General features: G+C 44.3%; 1 protein-coding gene across 8 annotated transcripts in view; it reads left to right on the top strand.

The window, feature by feature from the left end:
- The window catches only part of RASSF2 (Ras association domain family member 2), a 33,586-nt gene extending 16,793 nt beyond the window's left edge, over window positions 1–16,793 (top strand). For all 8 annotated transcript variants that reach the window (XM_090054537.1, XM_090054532.1, XM_090054538.1 and 5 more), the window contains 7 exons: window positions 2,964–3,052; window positions 5,522–5,682; window positions 6,011–6,112; window positions 6,656–6,707; window positions 6,875–6,996; window positions 10,362–10,459; window positions 11,783–16,793. In XM_090054537.1, the coding sequence (XP_089910663.1) occupies window positions 2,964–3,052; window positions 5,522–5,682; window positions 6,011–6,112; window positions 6,656–6,707; window positions 6,875–6,996; window positions 10,362–10,459; window positions 11,783–11,852 (694 nt within the window). In that variant the 3' untranslated portion in view covers window positions 11,853–16,793. The remainder of the gene's footprint in view (window positions 1–2,963; window positions 3,053–5,521; window positions 5,683–6,010; window positions 6,113–6,655; window positions 6,708–6,874; window positions 6,997–10,361; window positions 10,460–11,782) is intronic.
- The last annotated feature ends 2,149 nt before the right edge of the window (window positions 16,794–18,942 follow it).

Here is an 18,942-nt window from a genome sequence, read left to right as displayed (position 1 = left end):
TAGACGTTGGAGATCAGGGATGGAAAGCCCTCTGTGTACCTGCTGGTTGGTGATACTTTATTCTTTGCTGTCAGTTGGCAAACATACATTAGACACCAGTGCTATTAACCTTGTGAATTCCCATCTTGCAGCACTTGTTTGGTTTTTTTATTGAATACCAAATAAAGTCCACGACTAAATCTACTGTGGGAGGCAAACCCATGAAGATTTATGGCTGAGTGAACTTCCCCAATTTCATTTACAGCCAGTGTGTTTTACTGACCCCATATTTTATCTGCTCCCTAAAGAGGTCTTTAACTTCTCAGTTTGCCAACAGAATTATTTTCCTAGCTTGGCTCTCGCAGTTTCCATGTGAAGTGTATGTTACATCAGTGCAGTTTTCCTCTCACTCGGCCAGTGATGAAACGGCATATTTTCCCACCACCAGATTTGGCTGTTGCCTCAGTTTCCCTGTAGGTTGAGTGAAAAGGTTGCCTTCTGGCCAAACTGAAATCTCCCCTTTCCAAAGTCAACAAACGAAGCCAAAAAGTGGGGAAAATAAGACTCCATAGGCACAGCTGCTAATGTTTGCCTTGGCGTATTGATGCATGTTGGAAAACTACCTTGTCCACTTCAGGATTTAACAATGCACTAACTAATTTGTTGTGTGGTTTTTGTTTGTTTGCTTTTTAAAGAAAACCACGTGTTTTCCTAGGGGAGATGAGACTGTAGGGTATAGATTTACCTGCTTTTTGTATCTCAAGTTAATGGATTGCCAAGTAATTTTAGAGTACTTATCAACATGTCTGCAATGAACACTCTCCATATCTGTGTTGCAGGCTACAAGTGTTTGTGCCTTTAGCCTTTCTAGAAGATGCATAGTACTCAAAGAAAACTGATGTGGGGTAATTCAGTGAAATGCATTGGATTGTATTATACAAGAGGTCAGAGTAGGCGATGTAATGGTCCTATCTGGCCTCAAAAACCATGAATGACTTAATAAATGTCACAGGGAGAGAGAAAAGTATAAATCAGGGAGGGAGGTTCCCAGCACCCCTTTACATATGTTCTTCACATGATTCTGGCATGACCACTCTATCTGTCATGCGTGTCCTGGGGCTGAGGAAAGCCCCTGCAGATTTCACATAGGATAACCTGCTGCGGGTGCTATCTTTAAGTGAGACATCTGCCCTCCCTTTTTGACGAATGAGATAATTCTGTATTTGTTGCAAACTACGCAAACTTACCCAAGAAAGAAAGAAGCCCAGCAAAAGCTTCTTGTTCAAAACATTCCCCTTGGTTCAAATCATCTGAAAAATCAAAAAAGGGAGGGAAGGACATTTTAGGGAAACATTATCAAGTTTACCCCTGGTCCCTATAAAAGAAACAGAGATGTGATGAAAAAATCATGGCTGAAAAACGCCAAATCCAGCCCGCTTCACCTGACTGACTAGTTTGATACTGAGACGTGAGGTGACGATAGCAATTTCCAAAGCAAAACCAAGGGCCATGTGAAAAGGTACTTTTGACTGAAGTTGAATAGGCTGCCTCCCATAATTCTTTGGAAAATGGAAAAACAGGCTTTAGAAATCCCCCTCATTTTTCTGTGAAGTGACTGTAGAGGCCTGCTTCCCCACACTCTCTAGACAGGACTAGAGGGCAATACTAGGGGGGACAATAAGAAATGCCAGACAGCCCTGGCTGAGGAGCTGGATTACAATGCACATGATGTGTCTGCATGTCTCTCTCTCTCTCTCCCCTTTTCACATCCAATTAAAAACATTACAATATACTAATAAACAGCTGATGAATTTCCCTAGCTATTGGACTTGTTAAAATGATAGGATTTGACTGAGCTGGTAGATTGAGTGACTTGTTATTGACTCTCTTAGTCTAACCATGAACAAACTGTTCCTTTTGGCTGTGCGTTAAGATACAAGGTGCTTGTATTGAAAAACCATGCTAAAGATCTCTGAACACTGATTTCTGTGTTAACTGGACACATTGCTGTGTGGCTTGCAGTAGTACCTAGAGGCACCAACCGATCTTCACTGAGCACTTGACAGTCTTCTAGCAAGGGACAGTCCGTGCTCCAAAGTGTTTACAGTTTGACTAGACAAAGCTGGCAAAGGGCGATAGCAGGGACCGACAGAAGAGCCTATTCAGCATTGCAGTCCACATCAGTGGTAGAGCCAAAAGTAGGACTCAGGTCTCCCCACTCCCAGTCTGGTGCCCTATCTACTGGACACTGTGACTGCTCCATGTATGTCTGACAGCATTTGACCTGTCACATTCAATGTAAATACAGTCTGTTATGACTCCCGTGTTAGCAGGGACTGAAGTTGTTCGTAGGCATTATCTGCCTACGCACAGAGGTGACTTAAATAGCTGTGTTAAACCTAAGGGGAGATTTCAACTTTCTTCTCGTGTTATATTTTATAGGATTAAAAGCCTGACATTTCTTCATACTGCAGTTCCAGGCCAAGGAGCCAGAAGTTCTGTCTCCTCTGCCCAGTAGCTGACAAAAGCTTTGAACAGCTTTCCAGATTAATCTGAGTCTAGTTGAAACTTAACCAACTTGTCAGATATAAAGCTAACTTGTGCCTTTGATCCAAAAGTTCAGCCATGGTCTTCCTGGCACCAAATGTATTTATTGCTCAGTCCTGTACAAAGCTGAAAATTAGTGGGGAGAGAATTCCCCGGGATGTGGAGAGCCAGCAGAAGGCCTGTGGCTTTTGCGCAAGGCGAATTGCCACCTCGCTTATGTTTGTGCAAGCTTATCTCTTTCTAAATGTATGCCTTGATTAGTTACGAGAATGATTTTTAACAGAGGGGCCTGCTGGATAGGATGGCTGCTTCTATGAGTCTCCATAACGTATGAGAAAATAAACCCACTGTATCAGTTTGTAAAAGTCTTAAGAAAAAATAGTAGTTTCAAGCTACTTTCCACCTCTACATAATAACAGTACATCTGTCTCTATTAGGTCGGTAGTGAAGCCAAGTACCTTACCGGATATTCAGATAACAGATGTAGATGCCATGGCAGATGCTGAGGATCCTGAAAGTGGAGCAGGTAAGATGGGGAAAGTGGACTGGCTACTTGGCTTGATTGCCCATCTCAGGATGGGGAATGGCTCATGCTCGCAAGTTTTGCCTTTTAATTTCTTCCAAAAAATGTCCAGTGGATTCAGGCACTGCCTTTGGCTTGTCCTATATGAAGCTATTCATCTGTCTGTATTGCAGGCTGTGCAGGTTGGGAAGCTGACAGTCAAGGTTGCCAAGCCACTCCTAAGTGGTGTGTACATAATAAGAGCTGGAGCTGCACGTGAAAGGATGAGGATAACAGAACATATTCTGCTACAGCTTCCCCTGGCTCCCTCAACTTCCAGTGCCCCTGAATCTGTGGCTATCCTGTATTCCTTCCTAGTTGTTGTAAAGTCCTAACCCTAATTGCCTGCTGTAAACATCCCAATGAGCATGCTGCTGCCAATTGATGCACTCCTCCCATTTCCCACCCCCCCTTGAGACCCAGGATTGTCTCACTTCATCCAAGTGCCTCAGAAAAGCTCAGAGCAAAACCCCAGAGGAAAACGATGAAAACAAGAGCCATTGAGTAACATTCTCCATTCGTCCTGGTGCTTCCCTTTCCTTTGGCAGCTCCCACCCACCCCTCGTGTGTCCCTCACTCCCTGCTTGAAAGAGGAATAATAGGAACCATTGTTAAATGCCGTTACCATGGGGAAATAAACATTTCTAAGGAGGGCTTTTCTCTTCCCATCCGTCTGTGTGTGTGTGTGCACGCCTGGAGTTCAGCCTGAAGGGCCTTTCCTGTTTAAAGAGGAGCAGGAGATCTGTCTCTGCTTTAGGCATGCTTTTTAACCCCTAGCATGCTTGGTTTCGCTGCCTGCCTTCCTCCTGCTGTGGCCTACGAGTTGTCCTCAACCAAGCATGGCAAGGCTGGGCCATTATTGGGATGGGAGGCTGCCCAGATGCTGTCAGAAGCAGTTTTTGTGCCGTGGTGAAGTTATTGGTCTTCCCACGGAGACTGAGAAGCCCCATGGTCAGGCTCAGTGCAGACATCTAGTGAGGGAGACTCTTCTTGGAATAGAGGCACAGAAGGGGAAAGAGACTTGCCGAGGGTCTCTCCCAACAGCTCAGTGACAGAGCCAGGAACAGAGTCCAAGTTTCATGCTTGTCCATTCCCAGTAGTGTTTGTCCTGGTGTTGAACTGATGGTGCCCCTGTGTGGGGTTAGCTAGGAAGGGGGATGCTGAAGGTGCCCTTTGAGGCAGACAAGCTGATGCCTGGGTCTCTGGGGGCTGATATGGAGCCCAGAGTAGTTCTTGACAGTGCTGTCAACATTAAGCCACTTGTGTAGGCCTCAAGTCTGTCTGGGTGATTGTTATGCCTTTTTAGGCCTTTCTGGTGCTCTGCTTAAATCCTGACTCATGCTCAGTCATTCTCTGGCTTTGGGCACATTGCTTCTCAGAATGACTGAATACCTGCAGCTCATGTTCACTTTAAATTGCAGGTGGTCAAATTGCAAATTCTAGGTGGCCCTGCAGACAGGGCTCTCAACCTCTCTGCCTTGTTTCCCCACCTGTCCAAGTGCACAGTACTTCCCTTTCTTTCCTGGGGCACTGGGAGTCTGTCTGAGCCTATTGCAGAGCCAGCTTTTAGAAACTGCCCATATGATTAACTGTTACTAGTTTGTAAAACACTTTGCACGCCACGTTATTGTATTAGCTTGCAAATATAACAGCCTTGCTTTAAGTGGCCACGCATGCCCCTAAAAATGACTATGTAGTGAAAATGCAAGGCTTCTTCTGAATGCCTCGTCCCTGTGCCGTGCAGCATGAGTCTGGAATGGAGCATGATGGAGATTTGGTGGTACAGGCGTGCTTTGAATGAAAAAAAAAATCTAAGTTCTAGTTCAAATGGTTCATTAAAAATAGATGAACAGGCAAGTTATTATCATTTGGGTCTGGTCCAGTTGTCATGCAGAGATCTGAAGCACTGGTCTGGTTTTCCTGATCTCATTAAAAAAGGGCAAGGGGAGGGGGAGGGGCGGAGGTAAATTATAAAAAAGCAAATAAGGTGCTTAACTTCATAAGAAAGGAGGCCTTGATTTTGTATGGATTGACGCAGTAATTCTGACTTATTAGGCCCCATCAGTGCATCAGAGAGTGGGGTTGCAGGTTAGTAGTTGAATCAGTGTAAATTAGGATCTTGGCACACTAATTTCAGTTGGTCTTAGAGTAAAAAAATGTGCATCTTGCTAGACATTGTTAAAAACAGTTTTCTAAGACTGTCACATTTTACTTTGGTACATGGGCATTGACTAGCTCATAATGTTGCATGCAGGGTGCAGTTGCGGACCAGTGCCCTGTTGTGCTGGGTGCTGTGCAAACAAAGGACCAAGAGAGAGCTATTGTCCCCACACCTTTGCAGTCGAAGAAGCGATGTGTTTGTTTCTATGGGTGTCTCTTTCCTGTGCATGACTGTCCTGTGTGACAAAACATCCTTGCTCCTGTCCTCTCCAGATGTCAGTGACTTAAAATCCCAGCCAGAGGAGACGCCGCAGCTGATGAGGACCAGAAGCGACGTGGGTGTGCGCCGCAGGGGAAATCTTCGCACCCCGAGTGAGCAGCGACGGATCAAGCGCCATCGCTTTTCCATCAACGGGCACTTCTACAACCACAAAGTGAGGGCCTTGCACTGTGGCATGGGGCCTGGGAGAGGCCAGGAGTCATTTGGGTCACAGAATAGAGAGCAGAGTAGTCACGATTCGAATGTCAGCCCTGAGTGCCAGGCTGGATAGCAGCTCTGCAGAGTGCTCCTCCTTGTGGGCATCTTGCAAGAGTAGAGGGTAGCAAGCCTGTGCATCACTGAAAGCCTTCAAAGCGAGACTAACAAAGGGCCTAGAATATCTATAGGGGGAACCAGGTACAGATTTTACTCTGGCAGAAGAAATGCTGGAGGGAGGCAGGGAAGTGTAATCTGAATATTCTAAATTTTCTTTCCCAATTTAGACCTCTGTGTTCACGCCAGCCTATGGCTCCATTACCAACGTCAGGATAAACAGCACAATGACAACTCCTCAAGTCCTCAAACTGCTGTTGAACAAATTTAAGGCAAGTCGAGCTCTGTCCCAAGTTATTTTTTCTGCTAAATTTTCTCATCTGACCAGTCTCATTTTGGCTCCTTTCACTTACTGATTCATTTTGAGAGAGCTGCTGCATGCCAAGCTAAGCACAGCTCCTTGGGAGAGGAGCGTGTTTAGTGTTTAAAGCAGGAGGCTGGCACCTACCCCTGAAGCCTGGAAGGAACCATGAAAAGGGTCAGGGTGCCCGAATGATCATTAGAGCTGAATGCTCTGCGTGGCTTGCTGAGTGACCTTGGGCAAATTGCTGCATCTCTTGTTGCCCCTTGTATTGGGCCTAATGCAATGAAACCATTCTTAGTTGAGGGTGGTGGATGCTACTATAATACATGTCAATTAAAGGGCTAATTGACTCTGCCTCTCTCTGTTCTCTGTTTACCTATCTCTTAAATGGACAGAGTTCTTGTCTACAAGAATCCTTAGAATGATTCCAGATGCTCTGAAATTGCTTTTCTTGACTATAATCCAGCCGCATATTAACCCCTATTTTGTTGCTGTTGTTGTCTTTGTTCAGATTGAAAACTCTGCTGAAGAATTTGCATTGTATATTGTCCACACCAGTGGAGGTAAGTCTGCAAGAAATCCTCTGCTTACAGCAGCTCACTAAAACAGGGTTTAGCTTATGTCCTGCTATGATCTTTAAGGGGAGCTGTCAGTATTAAAAATGGCACCTTCTCTGTTTTCCATGTAATCTGCATACTAATTGCTCTTTTTTATTATTGGGCTCTGGCAGAAAAGCAGAAGCTGAAGGCTACAGACTACCCCTTGATTGCCCGCATCCTACAGGGGCCATGTGAACAAGTCTCCAAAGTTTTCCTGATGGAGAAGGACCAAGTCGAAGAAGTCACGTATGATGTGAGTACCAGATCACATGTCTGTTAGCTTTAGAAGCCGGTGTGAAGAAGCAGACCTTTGTCTGCCTGCTACAGTGAACTAGCAAAAAGATGGGGACCTTACAACTTTTAGCTCAGGGACAGAAAAGCTGGGGTTGGCTGGAAAGTTGTGCAGAGAATAAAACAGTTGGGATGAGGATAGGTGTGGAAGACAAAAGAAGCAAAAAGTTATCACTTGTGGGGGAGTCTAGCCAAAATGCCACCCAAAGTGTCTCTGTCTTTGCAAAAAATAGTTTTTTGGTGGCTAAAAGTGCTCAGGGCTCCAACAGCTGCTCTAATTAAAGTACCTAGAGCATCTCGTGTATCAGTATCCCTGTGCTTCAAAATGGCAGCTGGCATGTTTTATCTAAAGCTTATCAAACGAGTTTTAGAGAAAGCGCCCCACCACCATTTTGAAGCATGGGGTCAGTGATACACGAGACCCAGAGGCTGGCTGGAGCATGGTAATTACCACGCTGCAGCAGACTCAGTTAAGCCTCTGGCCTCGTGTACGAGTACCCTAAGCGTTAAGAGATCAGCTTTAAAAACAGAGCAAACACATTTTGTTGGCAAAATCTCTGGTTACTTTTACACATGGGCCAATGGGTCCTGATTAATCGAGTCTGCTGGAGCTTTCTAATCAAAACACTCCAGCGTGCTGCAGCGACTCATGTATTCAGCACTTTCATGTTTCAAAATGGTGGCGGGGGTGCTTTATTAAAGCTTGCCAAATGAGCTTTAGTTAAAGCACCCCCACTGCTATTTCGAAGTGTGGGGCGCTGAATACACAAGATGCTGCAGGCATTTTAATTAGAGTGGCTCCTGAGAGCCATTCTAATATTAAAATGCTCCACTGCACCCCAGAGCATGTGTATAAGTGCCTTATAGGACTTTTTAGAGTTGTTTCTGTCTAGCCTCATTTTTGTTTGATTGGCCTTTTACTCTGACTGCTAACGCAGTGCACCTTGATATTGGGTACTGAACCTGAACATGTAATTATAGCACCTGCAGGGTGTGAGGTGGTATTTTCAAAGAATTTTGGGGAGTTAGGTCCTCTCCTTTCCCAAACGGTGTGCTAAATTACACAATTTCAATACGACTTTCAGTGGAATTTAGGTACCTAGCTCCCATTTAGATGCTGTAGAAAATTCTACCCAAGTCACTTTTGGGTACTCTGAAAATACCAATCTTAACTTCCTATACAAGTCTACAGGCCTTTCCTGCACCAGGGTGAATTTATGCTTCCCTAGCACTTGGCAAAAGGCAGTCAGATCTGCTGGATTCAGATAGATTAGCAAAGTGAATGATGGCAGAGCCCTGCAGTCTACCACCTGCCTGTGCAGAAGTGTTTCTTTTTTGGATTTCCTTGCAGACGCAATGTTTGATTAGTATTCAGGCTTATATGTTGTTAGGGAAGTAGAGGGAAAGGATTTTCGTTGAAAATGCTTACGTTGCTGTTCTCTGAAAAGGCTTGGCTTTCAAAAGTTCCCCATTTTGAAGAACTAGGAACAACTTTCATAATTGTCCAAACATGGTATTTGCAAAATGGAAAAGGTCTTCTCTGGTGGAAATAACCTTTTGTTTTGAGATTCTGAGAGCTGAGAGATTCTGAGAGCTACCTGAAACTTTAAAGGAAAGGAAAGAAAACATGGATACACCGATGAGTTTTGCTCTAATTGGAATGGTCTTGGCTCCCTGAAGTTTTTGAGATTTGATCTTTTGTTCTCATTCAGGGTAGAACATTTTTCAAAATCTCACCCTGAGGAAAATCTGTCTAGCTGGTTAAAAATAGATATATCCTCTGGATAAGTGAATCACCAGTACCTACTGCCTACGCCATGACTTCTGCTATGTGTCTCAAAACATCATGTTGACCATCTGATTTTCTGGACTTGATCAGAGTTCTTTATATGCACTCGTCTATAATGTGTTCTTTGACACAATTGATGCTTCATAATGTGGAAAATACTGCTGGTGAAAAATAGCTTTTGTCTGCCCTCTGGTGGACGCATGGTAATCCTACTGCAACCGGAGTCCCTGTTGGCACTTACAGTAACTCTTTTATTAAAGTAGGTAGGAAATGGCAGAGTTTAGGGTAGAGGAAGGGTAGGTGCTCTGTTTGCACCTGATGCTCCATATCGGTCTGTGAAGGATAGAAGATGTGAGCACATATCTTCACCATGCCTGGAAAGCCAGCACGACGCCAGTCATGGTGGAGCTGACCTCCACGCAAAAAAAATGTTCACATGTCCATGAAGTTAAATACACCCATATAGAGTTGAGACCACCCCAGATTTGAGACAAATTAGTGAAATGTAACAATTTTAGAGAGATTTTCTTAGAAAGTGATTTCCAGTTATGTGCAACAACAGGATGTAAATGGCACGGCCAGAAAAGAGACTTTGCTTTAGAATGGCAGGGGGGACTTCTGCTTTACTTAACTAGTTTAAGGGTGGAATAAATGGACTGATTATTTTTATGAAGTTGTTCTGGTTTTAGAAGGGTGTAACGGAGAATAGGAGATATATTAAATTACATTTTGCTTTCAGTTTCAGTAACTTGTGCAAAATGCATCTAATTGTCTTTCTTAAGGAAACTGGCTTTATTTGCCTTGTTGTCCCACTTCCCAATTCCCCAGGCAATAGGATTGTTTTCCTGAAATGATTTGCAAAGACCTTTAAGTCATGGATTTCAAATGTCAGCGTTCTCCCAGAGTTGTGCTTGGTGTCTTCCTTGCAAATGAAGACAGCTGTTTCACTGAGCTGTTTCACTGAGTTCCAGTGGATAAAAAGGAACAAAAGTCAAATCATAAGACAGCCTCATGTGATACCAGTGCAGTGAAGTATGTTGCAAAACAGTGAGATGTGCTTCCAAAGAGACATGACAAACTTGTTGGAGGGTTTTTGTTGAAAAACAAAATGAAGCGGTTGGCAAATGGTATTTCCTAACGGACTGGGAGGTCCATTCTGAGCCTGGCTCGACCACAGATGGGGTTTATGGCCTTTGCCTGAATCGCTCAGGGTGGAGCTTTCAGAAACTGTTAGCATTGGTCTAATTCTGCTCCTATGGAAGTTTGAGCAAATATAAAGATAATCATTCTGGGACAGAAGTCACCTCCATGTTTAGCCCTAGTGTTGGAGCTAAGCACTACCTTTTAAAGGTGTGTATGGTAAGCTTCATGCTGGTCGTCAGGGTGGGAACATTAGAACAAACCTTTTTCAGATCTGTCATGTGAGGAATAAAACCTTTAGGAGCCCAGGACTGTAACCGTTTAGGAATACGTTTGTCCAGGTTCCTCCACTGTTTTTTTTTTTTTTTTTTCCTGACTTGCATTTCCTTTCAACACAGGTTGCTCAGTATATCAAATTTGAAATGCCAGTTCTCAAAAGCTTCATCCAGAAGCTCAGAGAAGAAGAAGATCGTGAAGTGAAGAAGCTCATGCACAAGTAAGTTTTCCTTTCCAAATGATCTGATGTTTTTCCATTACTGCACTTCATTGAGACTTGCCTGAGTAGGTGCCTCTAGTTTTGCAGAGATCCCAGCAGCACTACTGAACTACTGAGTTGCTGGTGGTTGAGTCCTTTTTGGAAAAGCATGCCACACATTTAGGCGCCTGAATATGGCTAAGAAGCTTAACTTCAATCGCCTGCAGGTGAAAAGCGTGATCCTCAATATCCAACTTGTTCAAGCATGGAGGAGGAATGCAGAGACAAGACACAAGAGTATAAAGTTTGATCTGACAAGGTCTTGTGTTCTTGGGTATCTTTATTTTACAATACCCATGAGCTTTCTGTCTGCTTCAGGACTTATATCTGCACCAGACAAAGACAAAATATGAGTGTTCCCCTTTCTTTGGTTGATTTTCAGGCTTTCGACACACTTCATTGTTAGCTGCAGGCTTAGCATGTCTAGGGCCAAGCTGCCTAGGGTAGATGCTAAGCTGTTTTTGACATGCCATTTGGCTCCCTGTAATCCTGTTTTTGGCTCATTGCACCTGTTGTTTAGCTTATTCCACCATGGGACTGAGCCCTCATTATATCTCTAATATCACATACTTTGGAGAGTTAGCCTTAGAGCCAGAGTGCTGACCCATGATGATCTGGCAGCTGGAGTGGATTCCAGATTTTTCCTTGCAGAGATATTTCCACAAAGCGAGGGACAGTGTTCCTGGCAGTATGCTTTAAGCAGTATAGTTTATTCCCATAAACAGTGCTTGATAGGTATAGAATGGGAAATGCTCCCTTTTCCATGTGAACAACAAGGCTGAATGTGAAGGAATGCATGTGTTAATAATCCTTGGCAAATTTAAATCTTTCTAGTATCCATCAGCTAAACAGATGGGGCCTTGAGAGGTATTTGGCTGCCTAAATATTGAAGTGGAGAGTGCTGTTCACTGGGAAATGCCAACCAAGTTGGTTTGAGGTGCCCAAACCTGTTTGTGGTGTACAAGCCTGGTCCTCACATTGGGGTGGTTTGGAGCTCTGGCCATCTCCAAGGCACATACCTCTTGTCATGGCCTTCTCCAACAATTGAGATGTTCAAAGGCTGATGGCCCATAGAAGATGCGTATCTGGGAGTAGGGTATTCTTAGTGAAAGGGAACTTTACATCTAAGGAAGTCTGAGCTCAGTGATTTCCAGCGGCTTGCAAATGTCATGCTCAGGATTCCCGCTAGAAGGTGAATTGTGGGCGAAAGCATTTTTTTAAAATATTTTCAAATTTTTCTTTGGACTCAGATCTTGCTTATTTTCTTCTCCTTGGTTTTTTAAGGTACACTCACCTCCGAGTAATGATAGAACAAAGACTAGAAGAGATTTCTGAGAGCCCAGCAACGATCTAAAGTTCTTTTCAGCACTGTGCCACGGGCCTGACTTGGCAACAGATTCTCTTTTAAGGATAGTTGTTTACATGAAGAACATGCTGTAATGAGAGAAGATGCACTTCCTTCTGGGAATCGAACCTGACCACACACAACCCTGCTGAGACTGAGGTGTGCCCTGTATCTGCTCAGCAGACTTCCATGTGGATGAGCCAATGGACTTGTTCCACAGAAGGAACATCTTCCAGTAGTTACCCCTCCCCAAGTCCACCCAAGGAAGTAATTTGCTGAATGCAAATATGTGTCTTGTGTGTGGGGGGGGAAATACCCCTCAGAAGTGATTTTGGAACTACCATGCTTGGTATTTGCTAAGAGGGGAGCTACTTTACTAGTGTGCTGAAGGGAAAGACCTTGGGATATTTCTACCAAGGTTATGGTGCCATGCCCAACTGCTTTAACCTGCGGAGTCTAGACTGAAGAGTCAATTCAAGAGGAGTAGGTCATATTCTTTTGCCTTTTGCCTAATCCAGTCTGAGAAATTTAACTGTGCTAAATTCTGACATTACTATGCATATATTTTCATGTCTGTATGAAAAAGAAAGTAGACAAAATGCAAGTCCATTGAAACCAGCATTTGCCATGCCAGCACACTTGAGACATGACCAGTCCTGGTCAGTGCACCAAACTGGTCCAAGGTTATGGTAACTACAGTAACTGCAATAATTGCTTCCGACTCCAGATTATGTTGAGTTGCAATGCATTAGGAAATGCATTTTGATTGCAAAGGTGAATGTATTGGGTAGCTTTGTTCTACGTGGGATCCTTTGCCTTGTACTTTTTCCTGCTCAGAAGGTTCTGCCAGAATGTAGCCAGAGGGAGCTTTTGTTTTACTTGCACTGGTGAAAGACAGGTTTTGCTTCTCTCCTGCTTGGATTTCTCCCCTTCTTTCTTGTCAGGAAAACTCCCCCATGCTCAGCCATTCTTGACCTGGTTTTTAGTTTATTTCTCATTAGGGACTTTCTGTCCACATGCAAATAGTCTTGGCTTTCCCCCTGTTTTGTTGCCATTGAGCCAGAGACACTCAACCATAGTGGCAAGTTGAGCACTGGTCCTCAAAGAGCTAGCCCATGACACACAGCAAGCAGTCTGCTCTGGCCCTTGCCTGGTGTGCCCTTTTCATCTGTTTATCACGAAGCTAGGAGAAGGCAGGTATTGTCTGAGCAGGAAGTGGGAGTTCGACCAGACTGATGGGAGATAAGCTTGGATGGGGACACCCTGACAGCCCTGACTACATTCTGACCCAAGATGTGTCGGGAGAGCTGCAGGGGTAAGGGTGGGGCAGAAGGTCTTGAAGCCCTGTAATTGTAACCTTTACTTTTTTGTGGCTTAAGTGTGTTAGGAGAGTAGCTCTGCTTCTTGAGCCATCTTGCTTTTAATGCCTTTCTCAAGCAGGGATAAAAGACTCTCATCTTTGTCCAGACTTATACCAGGCAATTCCGCCCATGATAGCATGCCTTGGGTTTGCAGTCTTAAATGAAGCATGTCATGCCATTAACTGAGGTTTTAAAGTCCTGAAAACAGCACACCCATCCCTCTGCTCTGTGAATAATACTTTTCAGCTTCACACTTACCCAGTTGCATAGTGATCTCCCTGGGGGAGAGCTAACTAGCCCTTGGAAATCTGATGTCTTAAATCTGTCTCTAAGCATCTACCTCTGAATCTGCATGGCATGATGGATATAGAAGCACAGCGGGAGTTTGCAAGGCATTTATTTGGTGTGGATAGAGGCTTGCTTCTTGACTCAACACTTCCTTTGGAATGGAAGCCTAACTGTGGCAATATGAGGATTTTGCTCTCTTGTTCCAATCATTAATTTGCTATTTTAAACCATGTATACTTACCTGGGGCACAGACCAAGCTTCAAATAAGAAGGTCTGCTTTTTAGATGATGACTTGAAAGGTTGGTTTAATGCAGAGCTTAAATAAATAGAAAACCTGACAGTGAAGTGATCTAATGTTAAGCCCTCTTCATTCATTTGGAGAGTTCTGGACCAGGGAAGAAAAACATGAGTTGTTATCCAACCTGTGATGTGAGGGAATATATTGCTGCATGTGTAGAAAATATTGCTGGATAAGGTAGCAGGTTTGCAGCACACAGTTGACAGGTTTCAGATGACTCTTGAGCTGTGAGGTTCTCTGTCTTCAGTGAATACCTTGGGGAAATTATCTATGCAATGTCATTTAATTTGAGACGGGATTTGGATGATTCAGGGGCTGCATCTTTATTTTCTTTGCTCTTTGGGCTACTGGTTGTGGTGGGGCTTAGAGGACTCCTTTAACCCTCCAGTCCCTCTTTCCACATTATATCAGACCCACTGGCAAACAAGGTAAATTACACAAAGTTGCATTTTCAACTGACTAACAGAATCACTAGCTCTGCATTGCTGTGATGAGTTGTCTAGTGGGGATTTCACCGTTTTGTATCTTAGTATAGATCAGGCTTCAGTCTGTGGACAAGGAGTTGATGTGCTCTAGAGCTCCTGGTGCAAGAGATGCTCACGGTCTGTATATTGCACAGCATGAACTATGACTGGCTTTATCCCTTCACCTCTGGACTGCTTTTATTTTGTTTAAGTAACTCCGGTCAAACCTCGTCCAGTTCCAGCTGGAAGAGGCTATAAGCCACTTTGTCTTGTTGGCTGTTCAGTGGTCTTCTCAGGAAGCAAGTGTTGGGCATGACTTTCCCAATGAACTGGTCCTAGTGGCATGACACTTCATGCCAGAATTGGTGGTAGGTAGCCTTTTCTCAGTGGCCAAATTAACAGAGTCTCAGCATTGAGTAGTCCATGCAGATAGTGCAGGCACATTGGGCACAGAAGTGTTGGGGATGTTTCTATGGCCATTACTCATGCCATGCCTGTTTATGTAGGTAACCAAGGCTTTCAGGGCTGTGGTTCAACAGGTAGTTTAAGCATAGGTTGGACTGCCAGTGACTCCATTGTTTCAAGTTAAGCACACACTTGGCTCAGATGGAGGTACCTAGCCTTGTTCACCAGCACTAACTTCACATGCATGGTTTGAAGAGGAAACCCTACCCATTCCTACACAACATCACAACAGAGTAACCTACAGCAAAGGTGATGTATTGAAAGAAGAAAAAATTGATTGCAATAATTGAAAGGAGAGGGGGAGCTTTTACTATAGGATTAAATAACCTGGGAAATATTTTCCTTAGTTGGTGGCTTCTGCTGAAAGGAAAAGTTACAGTTGAATGTTGTTGGACTTTCCTGTGGGCGAATTCCCTCCTGGTGTGTGTGTTTCTCTCTTTAATGTTTGCATCTGATCATATAACCCTTTCCCCCGACCCCTGCTATCTGATTTGCACTACTTCTATGGTGGAATTAAAACAAAAATAAGATACAGGCTCTGGTAGACAAAACATGCCAAATCTCTCTCGCAAAAAAGAGTTTATAGTAATGAGCTTCTCTTGAATGATGTTGCAATGAAACTCGACCAGCACAAGGACAATATGAAGAGTTGCACCCTGAGTTTCCAAGTAGAATGGATCCTGGAGATGACTCCAGACCTGTTTTAGGGCTCAAAAAGCACAAAAGAAAGAACCTGTGAATTCCTTCTTGTCTCCTTATTTTGGAGTCCAAGTGTCATTTTTGTTGTTGTTGTTGTTGTTCATGAAATGGATGAAGTTAAGTTTGCTCTTGTCCATGGGGAGCCAGTGGGGAGAGAGACCTCTTAAGGCGCACGGCTAGTGTATATGGGGCTCGCCTGCATTAGTGTCATTTTTCTCTGATTTAGGTGTTCCCTCCTATATCAGAAAATAGGGACTTGTCCTTATCCAGTATGAGCTCCATTTTGCACTGCTGCAGCAAGCCTATTAAAAGGCAAGTTTCCCTAATGTAGATGGACCTTCACCTGGGCATTGTAGCGAGGGCTCTGTTGAGGTAGTTAGTTAGCAAGCATTAGGACTTCAAGCCAAAGGAAGTAGTGGGCACAGCATGCCCTCAAAGATTTGTTTCTTGCTGCCCCTGAAGTAATACATAGAGGAAGCCCAGTTAAAGCAGGCTTTAACTGCTTTATGGGACAGTCTGGGAATTAAGCTCTGGTGACAGAACAAGTGCTTCAGGGAGATGGTTGCAGTTATCAGTATTATTCCCCTTGGGGTCTAGCAAAGCTTTTTCATGGGGTAGAAAGTGGAGCTAAAAGAAGGTTTCAAGGTCAGCATAATAACTGTCTCCAAGCTGAATATGCTTTGATCTCGTGTCGTCGGGGGTCTCTTTTGAGACTTGCTGCCTCATGGGCTGGCTTTGGATACTGTCTCCTTTGCAAAGAGAAATGCATGGAGCAATGCTGCATCACTGTTTCTGAAGGGAATGGGCAGCAGCCAGAATGACAGACCGGAGCCATGCCAGAACCACTTCGCACCCCTCGCTCCCCAAGCGGACATCTGAGATTCTTGTGATTTCAAACCCAGATCTGTAACTAAAACCACTACTGGGTTAATCCCAGTTTCTCCTTTCTGCTGCAGTTTGAGCCTCAGCTACCACCTGCAGTATCTGCTCCAGGATATCTGTGTACATCTATCTATACTAGGACATTTGTATGCATCTAACTGTGGAGCTAAACTAGCAATACCTTTTTGTAAGTCAATGCTAACTGAAAAAACATGATGACTTCCTTCCTTCTTTTAGTTTTTTTTCAACGTACCTCTGTAAGCTTTTTTTTTTTTTTTTTTTAATGGTACCTTTTACAGCGACCTGACCAACATTTGTATTACTGAGAGTATTGTAAAGTGACAGATGCTTTTTATGTATTTTGACCATGACTTTGACATTGCCTCATTTATTAACAAGAACATTTTTATGTAATTATTCAATACATTCTGAAAGCACATAACTTAGATCCTGTTTTGTTTTAAATAAAGCACTTTGCAGATAGAAATGCTACTGAGAAAACTGACTACCTGTGTATTTTTGGGGGCTGAGGATCAGGGCAAAAAGAGACAAAACCAAGGATCTAACGAGTATACACTTGCACACATATACACTGACATGGGAGACGTTTCTGTCTGAGTCTCAGTCAGTGCCCTGGAGCCTGAAGATGGCTTTGCTTTTATAATCTTGCCCTGCCTTTGTATCAATTCAGACACCGTTCTTGACCTGACAAATGGACTAGCTGGTCAAATTGTCTTCTGCAATGTACCTCGGTGCTTTTCAGAGTGGACAAGTGGCTGCCTTGAAGCTTTCCTGTCCATCTGAGCTGAGCGAGAACAACACAAGTAGTAACCGCTTCCCTTTTTGCTGATACCAGACCACTGGAGAGCAATGCCAATTGTAATGCTTCATGTAAAGCCAGCTAAAGAATGACTGAATTCCCCAGCAGGGAATTTCTATAGCATGCCTCTAACAGTGTCTATTGCAGAGACCTCACCCGGATCTAAAATAATCCACTGTCATTGGGCAGGAGGTGAAAAGGGTGATGTCAGCTCCACCTGTCATTCAAATGACAACAAGGTGGGAGGCTTTGTTAACTGATAGGGAATCGTAGACCTCCATCAGCAACCCATCCAGCATGCAGCACACTGGAAGTCCTCCCTAGACAAAGGCAGGAAACAGGAAACTCTCCCAAAACCCAAGCAACACAAGTAAGTGAAGGTAATTTCTTCAGGGGAGAGAGGGCAGGGGTTCATCCTGTTCATGTTCTCCTGGTTTGATTACATCAGCAGGGTAGAGAGTATTCTGGGTATTAAAAACTTATAAAAGTCCAGAACATCCTTTTGTAACTGTTGTCTGGCCTGCAGCCATGAAAATGGGTTACTTGTACCTTTAAGCTATAGAAAGTATAGCCTTCTGCTGCTTGGAAAGCTAAAGACCTTGAAGGAAAATGTAATGTGTACCCGACTGTAATGGATCTAATAAGCTGCTGGGGAAGGGTGGGGAGTGGAGGGGGAGCTGGGGTTTTGTCACGCAATGTGCCAGATGAGCGAAAGTGAGTGTGGGAGTTGTGCCAGGAGCATCTGGCAAGACCCGTACCAGAGATCCAGGAGCTGCAGTGGGACTGATCCTGAGGCGGCAGCTGGCGAGATGCAAGTAGAGGTCTAGGACCTCCAGCAGGACTGATCCTAAAAGCCAGCAGCTGGTGAGATGCATGGTGGAGACCCAGGAGCTGTGGTGGGGTGATCCTAAGAGGCTGCAGCTGGTGAGATGTGTGGTGGGTAGCTGCAGTGGGGTTGACTTGGTGAACCACAGCTGCGGGGCCCGAGTGTATAGCAGAGTACCTGGGTGCATGGTAACTGTGCTTGGATGCCTATCTTGCTGGGAACATTTGACCCCAGCTGATTTCCTGCCCCTTGGGCAGGGGGCTGGACCTGATGATCTTGCAAGGTCCCTTCCAGCCCTAATGTCTATGAAACTAGGCATACCGTGGGACCAGAGACTGGTTTGAGGGTCCTCTGGAGTTGAGAGAGAGCTCAAGGCCCTCAGTGTTAGTGTTTCCTATTGGTCAGAGGTACTAAGCATGTAGGGGCCCAAGGGTCCTGGCCCTTTGGGAAGAGGGCTGTCACCTGAAATGCTTAAAACTTTCCCCATGTCCATCATCTTTGGCCCCCTCCAGCAAAAAATTAAAGTTGGTGTCTATGCTATTGGTTACCTTGTTACCTGCTGCTGAAAGGTTTTACCACTGGGGACTGGCTGTTGCCTATTATGTTTATTCTCAGTGTATGTACCTTAATGCTAATGTATTCACCCATGTGTTCCCAGTCTCCTAAGCCCATTGGCGCTCAGTAACCCTATATAAATTTGTAAGAAAACCCCATTGGTTTCTGTGCAGTTTCTAGAGTTCAGTACAAGGATTATAGATGCTTTAAAATACCAGGAAAAAAGGGCATTGGGAATGCTGGAATACAAGAGCTGGGTTAGCTAAAGTGAAGATTTCTAGAAAGTAAAGTCCAAAAATTAACTGGTAAGTGGTAGAGTTGGGAGGAACTCCAAGGATCATCTAGTCCAGCCCATGGCAATGGTGGATTCTGCTGCAGCTCAAGCATCTGGGACAGATGTTTCCCCAGTTTTGCCTTAAAAACTTCCCAAGAAGGAGACT

Source organism: Crocodylus siamensis, chromosome 6 (assembly GCF_052110815.1).
Source record: "Crocodylus siamensis isolate JL-2025a chromosome 6, ASM5211081v1, whole genome shotgun sequence".
NCBI lineage: Eukaryota > Metazoa > Chordata > Crocodylia > Crocodylidae > Crocodylus > Crocodylus siamensis.
Note: the sequence above shows the minus strand (reverse complement) of the source record. Positions and strands in the feature narration are given on the sequence as shown.